Source organism: Prunus avium, chromosome 7, assembly GCF_965620075.1.
Source record: "Prunus avium chromosome 7, drPruAviu1.hap1.1, whole genome shotgun sequence".
NCBI lineage: Eukaryota > Viridiplantae > Streptophyta > Magnoliopsida > Rosales > Rosaceae > Prunus > Prunus avium.
In genome coordinates this window covers 27,333,715-27,354,226 of record NC_142290.1, presented here as the reverse complement: position 1 = coordinate 27,354,226, position 20,512 = coordinate 27,333,715, and the positions used below count along the sequence as shown (strand labels likewise).

General features: G+C 34.8%; 2 protein-coding genes and 1 long non-coding RNA gene across 6 annotated transcripts; 1 reads left to right on the top strand and 2 right to left on the bottom strand.

The window, feature by feature from the left end:
- Window positions 1-1,425: 1,425 nt before the first annotated feature.
- LOC110745401 (uncharacterized) lies at window positions 1,426-4,751 on the top strand. Its single transcript, XM_088244641.1, has 6 exons — window positions 1,426-1,659; window positions 1,999-2,560; window positions 4,230-4,270; window positions 4,353-4,405; window positions 4,492-4,588; window positions 4,686-4,751. The coding sequence occupies exons 1-6, from the start codon at window positions 1,441-1,443 to the stop codon at window positions 4,749-4,751; spliced, it is 1,038 nt and encodes a 345-aa protein (XP_088100767.1). The 5' UTR covers window positions 1,426-1,440.
- Window positions 4,752-6,710: 1,959 nt separating this feature from the next.
- LOC110746412 (cell division cycle 20.1, cofactor of APC complex-like) lies at window positions 6,711-9,013 on the bottom strand. Of its 4 annotated transcripts, none has more exons than XM_088256149.1 (5): window positions 8,805-9,013; window positions 7,659-7,861; window positions 7,470-7,586; window positions 7,122-7,282; window positions 6,711-6,911 (listed from the first exon to the last, which is right to left on the bottom strand). In XM_088256149.1, exons 2-4 carry the CDS (start codon window positions 7,785-7,787, stop codon window positions 7,127-7,129), a joined length of 402 nt encoding a protein of 133 aa, XP_088112275.1. In that variant the 5' UTR covers window positions 7,788-7,861; window positions 8,805-9,013; the 3' UTR covers window positions 6,711-6,911; window positions 7,122-7,126. The 4 variants fall into 4 exon arrangements, 3 of the variants coding, with proteins under 3 accessions (XP_088112275.1, XP_088112273.1, XP_088112274.1); XM_088256147.1 differs by having other exon boundaries at window positions 7,659-7,925; window positions 8,805-9,008; XM_088256148.1 differs by having other exon boundaries at window positions 7,470-7,562; window positions 7,659-7,925; window positions 8,805-9,007.
- Window positions 9,014-16,897: 7,884 nt separating this feature from the next.
- On the bottom strand, window positions 16,898-19,529 carry LOC110746413 (uncharacterized). The gene is made up of 5 exons (XR_015837123.1): window positions 19,241-19,529; window positions 18,016-18,084; window positions 17,866-17,940; window positions 17,257-17,324; window positions 16,898-17,176 (listed from the first exon to the last, which is right to left on the bottom strand). It is a non-coding gene; the product is annotated as an uncharacterized LOC110746413 (long non-coding RNA).
- Between the last annotated feature and the right edge of the window lie 983 nt (window positions 19,530-20,512).

Sequence of the window (20,512 nt, the reverse complement as noted above, 5' to 3'; positions counted from 1 at the left end):
ATGAGCTTGCAAAAAATTAAACAAATCAGAAACCGTTTCAACATCCAATTGTGTCCTACAAAATCAATGAACATGGTGCTTCAAGAAAGTACTAAAATTTCAATAACTCAATTGAGTGGTCAAATGATATTGGATTCAAGTGTTTTTTTGTAGAGATGATCTTTGAATGATTATCTAAAAAATAGATGGTTTGGATTAGTGAAATACAAAGGGGAGTAGGCCCTACAAGGGTGTCTCTCAAATAAGCTTATTTGAGAGATCCCTCAATAAAAGATATATATATATATATATATATATATATATATATAGAATGTCATCCTTGCATAAAATCTTAAAAACAACTTATTTGTTATTCAAAAACGTTATGTTTTCCATAATATAAAATGTTGGTAATCCATTATTATTATCATTAAGAAACTTTTTCGTTAAACCTGGTACCTAGTTTATTCATAGATATGTATTCTAATATAGTAAATTATTTATGATCGTATACATACACTAATAGACCTACAAATATGTTCATAATTAAGTTAGTATATCAATATACCTACCAATGAATATATGTTTACAATTTAATTAATAATAACGTAAGTACTGCAAATATATATATTTATTTATTACCGTGCAGACTTCATGTATTTTCTACTATCCCTCCATGCTTTCTTCCTGTTTACAATGGCATCCACATGGTAATAACATTCGGACATTATTACCATGTGAACGACATGTATTTTTTACTACTCCTTCCTACTTTCCTCACTGTTTACAATGGCGTCCGCAAGGTAATAACGTGCTGACATTCGCATAGGAGAATAACTATATATATATAACTAAGAGTTAGAGAATTAAATTAAAAATTAAAAAAACCAAACTAACAGCCAGGTATATAAAAAAATTAGGCCTTACCCAAGCTTAAGAATGACAATAATATTGTGTACAATTGCTTAATTAAGGTTCGTTTCCATTATTAATTCCTGTGGTTTCATTTCATTCATTTGTTTAATTTTAACACTTGATTGTATTTACCTTTTTTTCTTTCTTCTCTTCATATTAATTCAACATCTCTCTCATGAATAGGAATGATGAGAAGAACTACGATACGATGGGCACGAATCCGTATTATGGGCAAGGAAATGCAAAATCAAAAAGTACTATTGGAACTCACTGATTTGCTCGTCCAGAATGACTATTCATGGGGGAAAATTCAACCAACCGAAGTAGTCAATACATTTTCTCTGGTGTCAAAACCAAATATTCCACAGAAAAAAGAAGATGCTGATTGTGGCGACGGAAGGGAAACCAAATCTACTTATGAGTATATTCCATTGTTTATATATAGCAACTAGAACTGGAATATCACAAATTGTGGAAAAGATTTTGAAGCTTCATCCTCAAGCAGTTGAGGCGCACGATATCAAGCATCAGCAAAACATTTTGCACATGGCCATTAAGTATCGTCGGTTGGCCATCTTTAAGATTGTAAAGAAGAACAAATTCATAACCTCAAGGTTGGCTGACACGATTGATAGCGATGGGAACACCATATTGCACCACGCTGCAGATATGAGCTATTTCACAGATACGAGCTATTACTCTGTGGACTCTAAAGGTACATATGGTCCTGCATTTCAGTTGCAAGAAGAATTGCAATGGATGGCGGTGAGTGATATTTAAGGCAATTGAAGTTCATCTACTAGGACATGCATGCATGCATTACAGATTTTAAATGGTGATTCCCTTATCCTGATGAAAAAGAGCGTTGATTTGCAGACCAGTGGTTTCAAGTGTTCAAACCCCCATGACATCATATATATAGTGTGTGTGTGAAAATCTCTCTCCCTTCCTACACTTTAGTGAATAATTATTTTGATTTTTTTCTTCTAAGGTATGAAGTTCTTTTTTGACAAGGGAAACATCTTCTAACATTAATTGCCAAGAGAAATATCACTGTACTACTACTGGCTGAGAGCTACTTATGTTTTTTCCATTTGTGGGCAGCGTGTGCAAAAGATAATCCCACTTAATTACACCATGCACCGCAACGAGAAGGGTGTGACAGCGGATGAGCTCTTTTCCAGGCAGCATGCAGAGCTTCTTCAGTCAGCAAAAGTATGGATGAAAGAAACTGCGCAGTCAGGCTCGGTCGTGGCGGCTTTGGTGGCCACCGTGGCCTATGCAGCTGAGTACACGGTTCCCGGGGGTACTAATCAGAACGGGATTCCTAATCTCCAGCACTCTCCTTTCTTCAAAGCATTCGCCATTTCGAACACTGTCTCGCTTGTCTTGTCATTGACTTCTTTGGGCACGTTTCTCAATATCACGAGGTCTCCATTTGAGTACAAAAACTTTCACCACTCTCTTCCCTTCAAGCTGAATTTAGGGTTCCTCCTTCTCTTCTGCTCGCTGCTAGTGTCCATGCTCTCCTTCGCTGCTACTATTGTGCTCTTGATTCATCATCAAAAGATATGGTCAATTTCCCTCATTTACGTTGTTGTTGCCATTCTTCCTTTCTCTGCGTTTGGGCTCAACCATAATCGTTTTTATCCAGTATTTTTCAAAGGTTTGAAATATATTAAAAAGAAACTTACGGTGTTGACCAAAAATAACTCTTAAATGATTTGCCCTCTGTAAAAGGACGTACGTTAGAATAAGAATGGAGCTGTAGCTCTCAGTTAGAAGGTTCCCTGTTCTTCCTCCTTTGTCGGTGTTTTTCCCCCTCCTTTTATGTATTTTCCAGAAGAAGTTAACATCCTTGAAATAAAAGTGTGTATGCTAAACATTGTGTTTGTGTCATGCTTTTATTTATAATTTCTCAAGTCGTACCAAAACGTCATTCATGCATGATCTTTTTAAAATTTTATAACTGTGGGCTGGTAAGCAAGGTATGTGATGCTAAAGAAAACAAGAAAGAACAAAAAAAAGGTGATATTGGGATTGGTATCAAATATTGCTCACTACGTATAAAATATGCTTACTTATCAGTAATGAAAATGAGGAGAAAGAGAATTATTTCGATTCTTTGTTTCCTCTGTGTTTACTTACTCACCAGCAATGTCTAAAATATCTATGATATCGGTAGTCCAAACACACGGAAATTTCGATGGAAATATCGGGATATTATCGATATCGATAAAAATTGAATAAAAACCACAACAATTGTAAAAAATACTTGGAAATTTCCGATCCATATGGGTGGCATGTTAACAATTACATGCAAAACTATTTTGGGGATTTATCATTTGATGACTACTCTTCATAATATACTTACTCTACACATAGAGATGATGAAGATATTGAAAATTTTGAACCTTATAGGAACACTATGTGGTACTAAGTCACTCATGTATCTTACCATGCAATGTATAAAGTGTAAAATACTGTAGTAAATCATTATATATATAAATGATTATGGTGTGTTTAATCTTTTTTCATTAATTACTACATATTTTCTACACTCACAGTGTTTGCCAGCTCGCTGTATAATCAACTTAAATCAATTAACTCCATCATGCAATGCATTTCCTTCTAATTTTTTTTGTGATAAACTAATAGATAATTGACTAAATAAACATTATCCAAAGTTTCAATAAAAAATTCCAAGTTTTTTTTTACAATTTCCATGGTTTTTATTCAATTTTTATCGATATTGATTATAGCCCGATATTTCCATCGAAATTTCCGTGTTTTTGGACTTCCGATATTTCCGATATCATCGATATTTTAGACCTTTCCTATACCTTAGGAATTCAAGTGTCCACAATCCAAATTCAAGTATGATTGCTTTCACCCCACAATTAAAATTCTCCATCTCATATTTAATATGTTGAGTTGTTGATTGTAATCTTGTTGAAGGGCTTGGTATATATATATATATATATATATATATATATGTTTTCAAGTGTTTTTTTTTTTCCAATTATGTCCTATATGATAAATTACATACACGCAAAAAATTTGTATGTATAAATAGAGGCTTGTTGGCAGGGAAGAGTCGCAGTGGGAGTTTCGCCATGGCCGAAAGCTCTTTCAAGAACGAATATCCTTAGGGTATATTTTTCCTTTGCTTTATTTTTTTCGTTTTTTGGGTTGATTAGATGGTCTGAATAGTTCTTCAAAGATGCAGAATTGATGATGATTTTTGTTTATTTTGGAAATTGGTGATGAGTTTTTGTCTAAGTTTTCTTTTCTCATTTGTTTTCTGCTGATGGTTTTGGACTAAAATGTTTCAGAAATGACCCAAGCAGAAGAGAACAATCCAGATCCGACACCGGTAAGAATTTCACTCAATCGGATATGTTTAGTTCCTAGGCATTCACTTGGCATACTCTGTTCTAATTTGAGACTTTATGCAGATGATTGTTGAGAATTCTGCAACCATTGACATTCCTGACATTGGAAAGAAGAAGTTAGTTTCCAATTTCCTTGTTTTTAAAAATCTTGATTTGTAACAGGATTGTTTCCTTTTCATTTATGCTTTTGATATGTGTTCAGAAATTCGTCAAGAAAAGGAAGGAAAAATTTGGGGCTTGTTGTTTGGCCATGGCACATTACTCATTTAGAACCTTTTGATTGGAGTGCCGGCAAATTGGTAAGAATTTCATTGAATCAAATATGTTTACATCCTATACATTCGGTAGATGCACTCTGTTCTAATTTGAGGCCCCATGCATGTGATTGTGGATAAGGATGCAAGGAGTTACCTTCCTGTTATGAACATGAAGAAGTTAGTTTCAAATTCCTTTGTGCTTTAATTATCTTGATTTATATTTATAGGATTGTTCCCTTTTCATTTATTCTTTTGATACACGTCATAAAATTGGTCAAGAAAAAGAAACTAAATTGTTGAAAGTGCCCGCTGCTTTCTATGTTTTTATTGTGAGTTTTCATTTTAAAGTGTACATGCAATATATATATATATATATAGGGTACTATTTCTTTTTAAAAAATTGAAAAACAGAGTATCGCCGCGCTGCTATACTATTTTTTTCATTAAAAACCCGTAGTATAGCCGCCCGGCCATACTATTTAATTACATTGTATTTAAATGGGTAGCCACTCGGCCATACTATTTTAAAAAATTTATGAAAAAAGGACCCTCCTAGTTGCATTAGTTTATACTTTATAGATATTTGGTATACCCTAGCGGCTATAAGAATAAAATATGTACGTGTTTTATTTGGAAATTTTTTCACAAATTACAACTTAAAAGTTCAGTCACTATATAATATTTTAATATAATATATTTAAAATTATATATATATATATTATTTGTATTCAATAATATATGATAATTATGTATATAATACGTGAATGTTCTGTGTACACTAATTTTTAATGTGTATAATAAGTGAATTTCAAGTGTATAATTATTTAAATATTTAAATATATACTATTTATATTCAACTTAAAGATCGGTTATACTATTTCATTTAAATTTTTTTAGAAAAAACTAAGTATTGTCGCACGGCTATACTATATAATGTTTTAATATTTTAATATAATATTATATAGCCACTATATAATATTTTAATATATATTATTTATATTTAATAATATGTGATAATTATGTGTATAATACGTGAATTTTGTGTATATACTCATTTTTCATGTGTGTAATACTTGAATTTCATGTATATAATTATTTATTTATTTTTAATATATATTATTTATATTCAACTTAAAAGATCGGCTATACTATTTCTTTTAAAAATATTGGAAAAAACCGAGTATAGTCGTGCGGCTACACTATTTCTTTTTAAAAAAAATTTAGAAAAAAAGAGTATAGAAGGACGGCTATATTTATCTTTTTTAAAAAAATTGCAGGAAATCGGCTATACTTATCTATTTGTTTTAGAAACAATTTAAAAAAAATGAGTATAGTCTGTCGGCTATACTATTTATTAAGAAAAAATCTGGAAAAAAATTTGAGAAAACCCAATACAGCCGACCGGCTATACTATTTCTTTTAAAAGAACTAGAAGAAAAAAACCCAGTATATCCGAGCGGCTATACAATTTCTTTTAAAAAAATATTGAAAAAAACGGAGTATCGCCGTGCGGCTATACTATTTCTAATTTAAAAAATTGGAAAAAACTGAGTATAGCCAGGCAGGTCTACGATCTCTTTTTAAAAATTAATGCTGTATAGCTGCGCGGCTATAATATTTCCTTTTAAAATTTTTTTAAAAAAACCGAGTAAATCCGCATGGCTATATATTTCTTTAAAAAAAATTTGAAAAAACGAGTATAGCCGGACGGCTATACTATTTCTTTTAAAAAATGAAAAAGCGAGCGGCTATACTATTTCTTTTTTTGAAAAATTAGGTAAAAACCTTTAAACAAAATTGGAAAACACACTGTATAGCCGTGCGGCTTTACTATTTCTTTTTAAAAAAAATTAAAAAACCGAGTAGAGCCGGGGTGATATACTATTTCTTTTAAATAAAAAATTGAAAACCTAAGCATATTCGCGCGGCTATAATATTTCTTTTAGTATTGAATAAGATAATAACTTAATTTGGAAGAATTTTACATTATCACGTAGTGCTACTTTCTTCACTTTTTTTGTTTTTGTTTTGACAATGCGATATTCTAAATGATAAGAAGGAGATTCGAATTTATGTGTAAGAAAACGTGCACAATAATTACATTATGTTAAGTCTAGTTGCTCGGGCTGTTGTACATTTTGATTATGGTAATGATGTTGTCATATATCTAATTGGAATATATAAAAAATTACTAATTTTCTCACTTCTTGCTACACAATTTATTAAACCCATTATCTCTATTGCACCCCATAATTCATAATTCACGTCTTGACAAATATTGGTGGATACAAGATAATATGACTCGAACACCAAGTTCGAACGTCTCATCCGGGGCTGCAGTGGCCACAGTGCATCCATCTGGGGTCTGAAAACATAAACAGCATTAAGTTACAAACAATTAGAACGTGTAAATGTAACTACCATATGAAGTTGCCATGAAAATTTATTCCAAATGAAAATCAATCCACGAAATCAAATGAAAATTTATTCCAAATGAAAATCAATCCATGAAATCAAATGAAAATTTATTCCAAATTGAATTCTCCAAAGTGCAAATTAAAGTCCAAATTAGTACCTGTGTCATGAAGAGAACTCTGGAGGTATGGCCAGTGAGCTCTGCCATAGGTACACTGAGTTTCCAAGAGCAATTGCAAGAATGTTGCTGCTGCTCCAGTCTAGTAAATTCAAGTAGAAATTATCTACAATACCGGGACCGTCCAACGTTCTCTCTGGACCCTGCAAAATCAAATTGAAAGAATTAGAACAGCCACACAGAAAAATCAATATGATCATCACTACAGTCACAATCCTAAGAAAAATTTGATTCCCTTATACGGTGATCACTACACACACTACATATTATCATCATTTCAGGCACTATACAGGCAGATTTACATTCCCTTAAATCTAGCATTACCTATACCTTAGAAATGAAGGAAGTTGAGGTTGCACCCCAAAACCAATTGGCAATGGCGAAGTAGCCCAACTCCTTATAAGCCCTTGCAAGGTTTTCTAACTTTCCAATGTGGGACATTGTCACCTTCACATTCTCACAAGGAATTCAAGTGTCCACAATCCAAATTCAAGTATGATGATATTAGTGCAATTATACCTTAGGAATCCTTCGACAGGGCTTGGTAGATTTGGCCTTATGAAGAGGGAGTGAAAGCAATCTCCTTGGAATGGCTTCAACTGGGGTTGGCAGTTTGTTCTTGAATGTGAAGATTCGTGCTCGGTTCATGTTGAAGGTCTCAGCCAGTAGCTTCTGATATGTAGAGCTTGCAGCCCAGGGCTTCTCGATTCCTTTTCTCCTTCCTGTGACCATGTAATGCACGTAATCAAGGTCCAGTGCCACCCGATTGGGTATAAACCTATCCAACTGTAAATAACAAACATATTTTATTAGTCAGAAGCAAACCAAAAACCAGACACGTTAATACCCCTTTATTTGGTTTCAAGAAAATGACGGAAAAGTAAATCTCTCAGACCTATTTTATCCTTAAACAGACCATATTGGTTTTTTTAACTCCTACATTGGATTGGACAACTAGCTTAACTGAGTAAGTTCGAAAACAAAAAATCGTACGCACAAGAAATGAACTGTTGAGCAACCATTGGGGATGCTCTAAGGCACAAGAAGAATCCCATTTAAATATTAGCATCATTTAATAATTGAATGGAAACCTATCCATTTACAGAACTGCTACTTATACAATTTCAATCAATCTAGAAAGGCAGAGGAGAGTTAAATATCAGCAACATAAAAAACCCAACATGCAAAGTTTCTGGCGTAAAATACTATCCCTGTCTTATGAAGTTATGTTTCATATGTCCCAAAAAGCATAGTTCCTCACAAAAATTCAGGAAGTGTTGAATGGGTAAAGTTTCTTGCACACACTACTTTTATTAAATGGGTAAAGGTTTACTTGTCAATTCACAGTTTCATCTCTGCAGATTATCAATGTTTCTCTAAAGGCCAGAACTTTAGTACAAAAAAAATCTCAGGTTGAATGAGAATAAGGATCTCCCCTTGATGCTATGAACTTTAGTATCATAATTAGCATTTGGTTTTTGCGAAAAGCAGCAGACCCAGCGAAATAATAAATGAAATTGCGGCTCTGTTGACTCAATTAACAACCCAATGCTCTAAAATCTTACAAATGAAAACCCTAAAATTGCAAATTGACAGATAACCCAAAAAGACAAGGAAAATTGAAATTCAAAACAAGTCAAAAGAACCCAGAAAAGATTCACTTACATTCTCCCAATTAGGCTTTCTCAGAACGAATTTTGTTCTCCAAGAGGGTACCTGAAGATGTTGCTCCCAACTCGTTTTTCCCTGTATCTCACTGTGCGTGAAAACGACGAAGCCAAGGCGCCAAATTGAAGAAAACAAAACAGAGATTGGCTTTTCATTTCAACTACCGACTTGTATTTAAATTCGCATCGATCGACCCGGTTTCACCAAAAACCCGCGTACGGACCCCGGCTGGCAACAGCTCCTTAAACAAAAATTATTTACTTTCCAACTTTACCCTTGCATTTTATTTTTACCGTAGTTGGTTTTGTCATTTGCACACGTCTTTTTAAATGAAATCATGAAATTTTGAACCAACAGTTAACGAAAAAAGGTTTTATATATATATATATATATATATATATATATACTAGACCCTTGCCACACGCTCACGCGTGTGCCAATTGGTTTTCAAGAAAATAAAAAATGGGTAGTTATTTTTCATAAAAGTAGGATCCATTATCTGATTTTATTTTTCATTTTAATTTTTTTAATTGTGAATTTACCAGATTATCCTCATTTAATTAATAATTTCAATTCTTAATGTTTGAATTAACCAAGGGTATTTTCTAGTATTTTGAATGTTTCACATATATATATATATATATATATATATATATATATATATATTCACGTGTTGTTTTTTCCATTTTATATCCCATATGATAAATTACATACATGTAAAAATTGTAATTAGAAATTGTTTTGATTTTTCTGTATTTATCTATCTATATAAATGTAGAAGGTTGAAACATTCAAAACCCCATAAATTCCACTTGGTGAATAAAAAAGATAAAAGTGAAGATATTTTATTAAATAAACATAAATTGGTACAATAAAAATATGTTTAAATTAAATTAAGTAAAAAAAAATTTAAAATATGTGTTGCAGTTGCCCATACTATTAGAGACACCTCAAAAGTATTATGTATTTTAGATATAGTAATATGTGATTTATCAGTATGGTACTTGAATTACTGTGCATAGTAATATAAATTTTTTTTATGCAATTTTTAATTTATCTTTTATAAACTGTTCAAAAGTTTAATAACCCAGACTTTTTAGTTCCTTGGAACAAAAAAAAAACCTTTTAATTCCGCCAAAAAAATATTTCAAAATTCATATTCAATACATTTTACAACCACTTGTTTTCAAAAATTTTGTCCAAAAAAAAAAACAACAAAAGGGACATGAAAAGAGGGAGGAGTGTAGGGCAAGATGGATTCAGAGAGGGAGGAGTTAATCCAAATCTTGCAAGTTCGATCCTTTTTTAGTCAGTGAAGAAAAGAAAGTTAAGAAGAGGGTTGTGGGGATTGTTAGGGTCAGAGATATATTGTGAAAGACAAGGATTAGAACCATCAATAATGCCAAGCATATCATAAGTTTGAAGGATGAGGAGAAAAAGTTATTTACTAAGAGGTAGTTGTCCCGAGTTAGTATGATAGGTAAAAGGGTGGAGATTTAAGAAGCAGTGTGGGAGGGAGAACAGGAAAAGGGAGAAGAAAGGAAAGATGGGGCTGAGGGAGGAACATAGTAGTAAATTATGGAGCAGAAGATAGGGGAGGTGGAGCCCAGGCCGAAGTCGCTGGAATCGTGCTCCCACAACGATGATCTAACTCCGAGCCATCACCGAACACGGTGTTGTCGTCGCTCTTCTTGAAATTGCCAAAACTAAATTCAAATTAAATAAAACCCAAACAAAATAGAAAACTCAAAACGAGTCGACAAGTTTACCTGAGAACGTGGTCGGCAGCTGCGCACGTGTGGATTCGTGTTAGGACTCAAGATCCCACATTGGAAAAATAGCATATCATAGAGTGGTTTAAGAGTTCATAGACACCCTTCCCTTGCAAGTCAGTTTTTAGGAGCAAGTTCTACTCATGGGTTCCTCTTAACAGTAGGTATTAGAGCCTAGTTTCACCATGCAACTGGGCCCAATTCCATAGAAGGGGCAACCTATAGGCTGGATTAAGATGATATCGAGTAATTGAATACTGGTAGTTGAGTGAAGCAACCTCAAAGGAATGAAAGGGAAATCACAGAGCAACCTTCCCAAACAAGTCAGTTTTTATGGGCAAGTTCTACTCATGGGTTCTTAACAGTTTGACTGAGAAGCTTTCACACTAATCTTGAGAGCATTAAAAAATCTTGCCCGATCCTCTTCGTTCATAGCTGTGAGGTGTACAAGGCCAAACCTAGCCTTGTGCATTAGCAATATGGGGAGATTTCAGTCAAATCTAAATATGCAAACATTGGATAGCGAGAGAGAAGATTTTAAGGTACCTAGACAGAACAAAGGTTTACATGATGATTTACAACCGCACAGAGAATTTAGAGCTTGTTAGTTATGCTAATGCGAATCTTGGAAAAGCGAGGATGATTACATCTCTACTTCAAGTTTTCTTTTCAAGATGGCACGAGCAGTTGCTACTTGGAAGAGTGCTAAACAAACTGGTCTTTCGAGTTCAACTATGTTTTCAGAATACATAGCTCTCTATGAAGCCAATACTCATGCAGTATGGCTAAGAAATTTTATCAAAGACATTAAGGTGGTGGAATTGATTTCAAGACCAGTGCATATATACAATGACAACATTATGACTGTTTTTCACTACATGAACAACAAGATGTCGTCTAGACTTTAGCACGTTGGCAAAACGTATTTGATAGTGAGGGAGAAGGTGGCAGACAACTAGTCAGGTTTGATCATATCAGAACTCAAGATATGATTGCAGATCCGTTTACAAAGTTTCTGCCTTCAAAAGGTTTTCTGAGACATGTTGAGAGTATGGGATTATTTCCTAGCTTTGATGCTACAATCTAGTGGAAGTCTTGTTCCCATTCCGATAGTTTTCTAGCATGTCTAATTTCTTCTGTTTTCTGGATTGAGGGATTTGCATTTAAGGATGTTAATTTGCTTGACAGTTTTGATTATTGAATAATTTCTACCATTTTGACTATTTAGCTGTTTAAACTTATTATACATTTTATTTATGTATGTGAGTTTATGGTCTCTTTTGAGATACTATTGTTTTAATAACATTGCGGATTGACTCTTGCTAAGTCGTAAAGGGGTATATGTACTGAAAAGTATAAAGATTCACATTATGGGTTAGTACATGTTAAGGTTCGCGTTTGCAGATGCTTCATGTGTTTTGAGATTGCATTATGTGATTAAAGATGGCTTGTTTTTAATAAAGGAGAGCAATGCTTGTCTGTAGTTCATTTTGTCGAATCGCTTTTCATTGTAGCTTGAAGGGAAGGACTTAACTGTTTTAAACTACGGCTAATAAAAATCATCAAACTTTTGCAATACAGAAGCTTAGTGCTCTAGTGCTTGATCTAATGGGAGAATGTTATATTCCTATTTAGATTGGTGCACTCGATATTAAGTTATATGAGGTTTGATAAGAGTTTAAATTATGTTATACCTTGAGGCCCAAAACCTTGTGAAATAAGGAAAGTTTTGAAGCCAATTACAGGGGTCCTATTTATTTCCTTTTGAGTGAACCATTGCTTGATGGGCTTAGAGTGTTAGTCAAATCGGCCTTGGTGATAAGTAGTAGAGACAACTTGACCTAGCCTTATATAAGCTTAAGACCCTGCTCTCATCAGACACATTCTCTAACCTTAATCTCATCATAAAAAGAGAGCTGAAATAGTTTATAAGAGAGAGTAGAAGTCTTAAGCCGTTCGTGCCTTTTTCTTGTGTTGCCACTACAACGATTGAATGAGTTTTGAGATCGTGTACTCCAAGAAGATGATGCCATATATGTCTTTTGTGTATTTCAGGTTGTGTGAAAGATCATGGACACTATAAAAATCTAACACTTATGACCAAGGGAACATGTGATTCCAATAGAAAAGATAAATGTTGCTGCCATCTCACACATTTTGTGCGACACAAAATTAAAATTGCATTATAAAAACACAAACAAATCAAAGCTTTTTTCATCTTACATTAATATAAAACCAAATTCACCAAATCAAAGAATGTCAATTCTTCGTTATTTATGCAATGATAGAAGAATATCAAGGAACATGATTCTTCCTGTACAAGATTTTAATGAAAATTGAAGTTTCAGAAGCAACAAAGGAAAAAATAGACAGCTAGAAAAACTAGAATTCCAAAGAAACCACCACATCTGATACTACAACTCACAGATCTATGAATGTACGAGATATTACTTTTTCTTTTTAAAATTTTATAACTATAAAGAAGAACTATTTCTTTGGCATATATGGGTTTAACGGTTTGGATTGGGCGGTCTATTTTGTTGTTTTTCTTGGTGATATTCTTTTTACTTTTCCAGACAAAATAATGAGTAATTAAGAAAAATATATGTGGCAAATTAAGTACATGGCTTGTCGTAATATTCTGTACTTTCTTCTGTACAAGATTACATGATTTGCATTATAGAAGCCAACAAGGTCTAACTTAGTGGAAAATGACATTGATTTGCATATCAAAGGTCTCAAGTTCGAAACCCCATGACATTTTAGTTGTATGTGTGAGTTTAAAATATTGCTTGTACTATTTTTTTTTATTTTTTTATTTTTAGGTAATAGAAGCTCCCCTTTGTATCTAATACTTATGCCTAAGTGTAACAAAACGTGATTCGCATATTGGCTGATCCTTTAACAGCCAGTTTAATTTATTTGATGCGGTTTTAGTACTTGTTATTGTACTTTTGCTTTATTACTTTTTATTTTTTAAATGTTTTAAGATAGTATACTTATTAATTAAGCAAGTTTAATTTATAAGATAGTTGCTTTTGTTACTTATTAATTAAGCAAGGTATATGTGTGATGTGATGCTAAAAAAAGATAAAGGAAAAAAAAAAGCAAATATATAGACTGGGAGTGGCGGCGGGCGGCTATTATCAATTGAGTTGAGTGGAAAAAATTCGGTGATGTTTGAAATAGGAGAGGAACTTCGTCTCGCGGGAGAGCAATATGAATGGGCCATGAACGGCCAGTGGGAAAGACTAATACGATTCTACAAGGATGATGGGTCTGAAGTATTTGGGCCAATGACAACGAAGTACGACACTGTACTTCACGTGGCAGGCTTGGCTGGGCGCAAAGACGTGCTTGAGTTTTTGATTCCACTGATGGAAGACAATGATACGTTGATAGCGGAGAACAACCGTGGCAACACCCCGCTTCATGAGGTAGCTGCGTCTGGAAATTTGGACGCAGCAAAGCTGTTGGTGGAAAGCAGTTATGCAAGTTCGGTGTTGGTGGAGATCAAGAACCACTTAGGAGAAACCCCACTCTACAGGGCTGCTGCTTTTGGTCACACAAAGTTGGCTCAATATTTGGCTACCCAAGTGCGCCACGATACAGAGCAGCACTTCCAAAGAAATGATCAAGTATCCATTCTTCATATCGCAGTACTTGGCCAACATTTTGGTCTCTCTTTCTCCCTATCTTTCTCTCCAAAACCAACTTGACAATATATATGCGGATGTCCGGACATTATTACCGTGCGAACGCCATGTATTTTATGCTGTCTCTCTTTGTTTTCCTCTCTGTTTATAATGACATCTGCACAATAATAACATGCGGACATCCGCATGATACAATAGCATTAGTCTAGCTATTATATTTGACTTTATTATATATTATGATTAACATGCATCCATGGTTTTCCGTCAATGCAAATTGCAATGCAGAGACTATGTTGAAATATAAGTGTATTTAGCTGAAATATTTGTTTAGATCCATTAAGCTTGTTTAAGCTGTTTACTTAATTGTGAGCCATTGGATTATAGTCCAATGGACAGCTAAGGCATTAGTTTCTAGTGTGAGTGTTTGTTGTTGCCATGTGTCTCTATCTCATAGGATAGAAGTTTGGATGGCTAGATTGAGCTGATGTAAGAGAGGAATATTCTCTCCTAACGGTATTATTTGTACTGCACAACTTGTGCGTGAATTGGTAATGAGTTAACAGACCCATTCATTGTTTTCATCCTCTCCAAGCTCTCTGAGCATTTTCTAGTGTGTTCATTTTCTCTTAGCTATTGAACTCCATAACCAACAATCCAAATTACTCAGATAATAGTCTGTGTATTCTAACATGGCCTCAGAGCCAGGTTCCTTCGTCTAAACTGGGCGTGGAATCTGTGAAGTACAATTGAGCTATTCTTGAGCTCGAATCAATTCTTGAGATTGCGATTTCTCTGTGTTCAAGTCTAATATGGCTGGATCTGGAGGTGGTGAGCTGAGAGCACCAATCTTCAATGGTGAGAACTATGAGTTCTGGAGCATACGGATGAAAACCATTTTCAAGTCTCATGGGCTTTGGGAATTGGTTGAGAAGGGAATGAAATGCTCATATTCAAAGGGAGCTGGCGAATCTGAAGAAAAGAAGAAAGAAAAGGAAGACTCGAGTGGAGCTGGGAAGACTCTCACTGAGCTATACATGAAGGATGCTAGAGCTCTGGGTCTGATCCAAGGAGCAGTGTCCGAAGAGATTTTTCCTCAAATCTCTCATGAGGAAACTTCTAAGGGTGCTTGGGATCTCTTGATGCAAGAATTCCATGGTGATAAACAGGTTAGAAGTGTGAAATTGCAAGGTCTGCGTAGAGAGTTTGAATATACTAGAATGAGAGATGATGAATCACTTTCTGGTTATCTTACCAAACTATTTGATTTAATAAACCAAATGAGAAGCTATGGAGAGGAGTTATCTAAATCAAGGATTGTTCAGAAGATGTTAATAAGTTTGCCATCAACTTATGACTCTATTTGTTCTGTTATTGAGCATTCAAGAGATCTAGATACAATTGATGTTCAAGAGGTTGTTGCTTTACTGAAAAGTTTTGCATAAAGATTGGAGAGACACCATGAGAACAAGACTGAAAAGGCTTTTGCTAGTCTGAGTGTTGATTCCAAATCTGCTAAGGTCACTGGAAATCAGGATAATAAGCATCATAAGAATTGGAAAGATAAAGGGAAAAAGTGGGATAACAAACCCACTGATGGAGCTAAAAATTCTTGCAAGCATTGTGGTAAATTGCACTTTGGAGAGTGTCGATTCAAAGGCAAACCAAAATGCTATAATTGTGACAAGTTTGGTCACATTGCAAAGGATTGTTATAGTAAGAAGCCTGTGCAGCAAGTTAATTATGCTACTCAGGTCACCAATACACCAACAATGTTTTATGCTAGTAAAGTGAGTGCTAGTATGGAAGGAAGCGTTGATGTTTGGTATCTTGATAGTGGATGTAGTAATCACATGACAGGTAAGGAGGATTTACTTGTTGATATTGACAAGAATGTGACTGCAAAGGTGGCAATGGGTACTGGACAGTTGGTAGATGTGACTGGAAAAGGAAGTATTGTGGTTGAAACTAAAGAAGGCAGAAGGTATATCAAGGAGGTTATGCTTGTGCCTGGTTTGAAGGAAAATCTGCTGAGTGTTGGACAAATGATGGAGCATGGCTATCACTTAGTGTTTGGCAATCAAAAGGCTGAAATCTATGATGATGGTTCATACTCAAATTTGGTAGCAAAAGTTCCAATGAGAGGAAACAGGAGCTTTCCACTTAAGCTACAGGCTGAGATGCATATTGCTTACAAGGTCAATGTATGTCAATCATCTATCATGTGGCATAGAAGGATGGGGCATTTAAATATGCACTACAAGAAAACTGGGTATTTACGGCGTGCGATGTGCGCCGTAAATGACAATTCACGACGTGCTGCTGCATGCCATAAAAGGCCGTGCCGTAAAAAGTATTTTTCTTTTATGGCGTGCATTCGATTGCTGCAAGCGTTAATAATGCACGCCATGATTGAGCTTTTGTAAAAGTTTGGACAACTATTTACGACATGCTCTGCACGCCATAAAAGAGTTATTACGGCATTCAATGCACACCATAAAAGAAGGTTTTTATTCCCATTTAAGGCGTGTTTTGCACGCTGTGTTTGACCTTTTTTTTAATAAAAAAAATTAATTAATTTCCTTCCTACTCTTGTTTCATAGTAACAAAATACTTCTATGTTTTATTACCCTGGAAAAAAAAAACAATGGTATTGCAACCAAACTTAAAAAGAAAACCAATCATAATCAATTCCAAATACAAACTCTTTATAGTATAAAAGAAACACATAAAAGTGTTGCCAAACCTACAAATAACTTGTTCACAAAACCTACAATTAACTTGTTCACAATCTCTCCAACCCATTCACTCATGAATATAATAACAAAAATCAATCTCTAACATATCAAACCACATCTAACCTATTCTCAAACTATGCAGCAGGGCTACCATCAGCTGGTTGTCCAATTATCCAGTCATGTTTTTGTTGTTGCTTCCAAATATCCTGTCAGCAGCAGAACCATAAACTCCAATTTTTCAGGTATTATGATCAAGTAGGTAGTTGTGTGTGTAAATTAAGTTTACCTTGACATTCATCAATTGAACCACCACCTAATGTCTTGACATGAGCTTTTAGAAAACTGTTGTTGCTCCTGCACCACCAGAGAAACTAACGCAATTTCAGCTACTGTGTATTAAACTTTGAACTCAGAATTAAACACCCTAAACTCAATAAAAATCTACCAAATTACATGCATCCTGAAGCTGATTAAATAAACTTTGAAACCATATAAAATTTGACAGAAATGGTGCTCTAATTTATAAGATAAGGCAGTCCAAATAAGTGTTTCAAAACTGAAACTGCAGCCCCTGTTTTTGACAGATTTTGCAGTCCTGCTTACCAAACTCAGGTATCAAACTTCAACCAAATTACAATCCTGGATATGTATAGTTTAAAACCAAGTACTTATACCTCAAAACTAACCCACAACCTGTGCAAAATTAACAGTCAACATGGGTAACTGAAACTTAACAACTTCTGCCCCAAAAGAGTTATGAACAATCTTAAAAACAAGTATATAATCTCACATGAATAATTAACATAAATCTTGTATTGGGTCTGTCAATCTGTCAATCCCTTTTTGTAATAGAGGGTTATAACTTATGCTGTATTAGGAAGAAAGTAAATCAAACCTCTAGCTAGTCTTCTGAATAGAAACTTCAAAGGCTCTTCCACTCCAATACCATCCCAATTGGATAGCTTCCCTTCTATTTCAAACGCAAATTAGTCAATTCAATGCCTATACCAAAAGAAGGAGCAAATTAATCACTTAATATATATACCTGATGCTCAGGGACTAAACTGTCATAGGGAACATCTATCCGGCTCTGTAGTCTCAGCAGGCATTCCTCCTGACAAAATCAAGGCAAACAAAAGAGCAAACAATCATACCATGTACATGTAACAAAAGCATATGTTTTGTGGGCTATAGTTCTAGGAAAGCATTTATATAGAGACCATTGGAAACTAAAGTAATAAAGCTGTACTGGATCTTCGAAAACTCCTACAATTGTTTATAGTAGATAACTTCCAGTGACATTGTCACAATGTTGGCCTATACAACTAAGTCGCAGAGCACAATCCAATCAGTCTACAATTATAACTTCATGACCCTCCAAAAGTTCTCTAGGGCCATATCAACTTCTAAAAAATCAGTATTTTCAAAGAAGATCTTGTATGACCATAAGCAGCACAAAAACCAGATTTAAACTCCTCAAAATTAAACCACAATTCATAATCATTTCTATCACCTGAAACTAGTTTTCACAGCTTTCTTGAACCCCTCAATCCTTCCCCTCTTCCCACAGACCAAAACTTAAAACCAAACCTAAAGTAAAAAAAGCAGAGAGTAGAAAGGTATAAATTTAGCATATAAACTCAAGGTTATTAAAAGATCAAGACGACATTTGATTTTACCAACGCTGATGCCAAAAATTTTAAGCAACTGAAAGGAATGGATAAAGCAGCAGCACAACTTTTCCTAGATAAATCGCCAATCAATACAGAAGCTGGGTTAATTAAAATAACTATACATTCATCTCAAGAACAGAGAAGTCCTGATACTATTTTATATTTTCATGACAGCCTCACATCTCTTTCCACCCCCAGTCAAAGTAAAATACTAGTGTAATCAGATTAGCCTAAACTGACCAGGTATTTCAAATAGCAAAGAGCCCTAAAAGTTCATGCAGAAACTCCCCAAAAAAACATAGAAATCTGGTTAAATTTATACAGCAACTCCTTGCATAAAGAAGTCCAAGTGTGAGAAACAAACAGAATGTATCGAAGGCGTTGATAAAATCAGAAACTGGAAGTGTTACATTCAGGAAATTTTGGTATTCAAGTACATCACATTGGAGAAAGAACAAGAATTCCCTTTACGAATACAATTCATTAACCACAAACCAAGGACTCATACAATTCCTAACTAAAGAAACATAACTAAATTGAAAGAACGTTTTGATAAAATCTGGAAAATAAAAGAGCGATAGAGAGAGGTAGGGTTACCTTGAGATTGCAGTCGTGAAAGGGTTTGGGAACCAAGAGGATTTCTAGATGAGAAAGAATGATAGATGGTTTGGAGTTGGAGAGAATCGCAGGGATTTGGGGTTAGATAGAGCCAGAGAGGGTTTTTGGTTAGAGAGAGAGAGAGAGAGAGAGAGTAAAATTTAGGGAAGAAGAAAAGAATGCTACACGGAAAAATTTGAGGGAGAGTATTCTGGAATAAGAAAATTCTGAGGGGGGAAAACGAAGAGTTTTCGAGGGCAACAAAAATTAAATGAGGGGCCTTTCACGGCGTGCACATTTTGCACGCCATTATTATGGTCTTCTTTCACGGCATGCATGTTTTGCACGCCATCAATGTGGTCTTCTTTTGATGGGGTGCATATTTTGCACGCCATTAATACCCAAAAATTAAGGCACGCAACAAAAACATGCCGTAAAAGAGGAAAGGGAAATCACATTTACGGCACGAAAAAATTGCACGCCATAAAAAGTAGTTTTTTACGGCGCGCAAACTATGCTCGCCGTAAAAAGCACGCTGTAAATACCCAATTTTCTTGTAGTGATGGATAGTTTACAATTACTGCAGAAGCAAGATATGGTGATTGGCTTACCAGAAATTACATCTAAGAAAGGAGTATGTGAAGGATGTGTTTTGGGCAAGCAATGCAGAGAAGTTTTTCCAAAAGAAACCACTACTAGAGCATCTACTCCTCTCGAGTTGATACATAGTGATGTTTGTGGTCCAATGCAAACAACTACAAAAGCAGGAAACTGTTATTTTCTCACATTCATAGATGACTGCACAAGGATGTGCTGGGTCTATTTCTTGAGGTATAAGTCAGATGTTTTCCATGTCTTTAAGAAGTTCAAGGCCACAGTTGAACTGCAAAGTGGATATAAGGTGAAGAAGCTAAGAAGTGATAGGGGAGGAGAGTACACCTCTAATGAGTTCAATGGATTCTGTGATGAAATGGGAATGGAGAGGCAACTTACAGTGGCATACTCAACACAGCAGAATGGTGTGGCTGAGAGGAAAAACAGGACTATAGTGGAGATGGCTAAGTGCATGATGTTTGAAAAGAGCATGCCACTTGATTTTTGGGCTGAAGCTGTAAATACAGCAGTGTACATTCTGAACAGATGTCCAACTAAAGCTTTGGACAAGAAGACACCATTTGAGGCTTATACTGGAAGAAGGCCAGGAATCAAGCACTTAAGAATATTTGGTTCCTTGTGCTATGTGTTGAGGCCCAAAAAATCCACGGTTCGGCC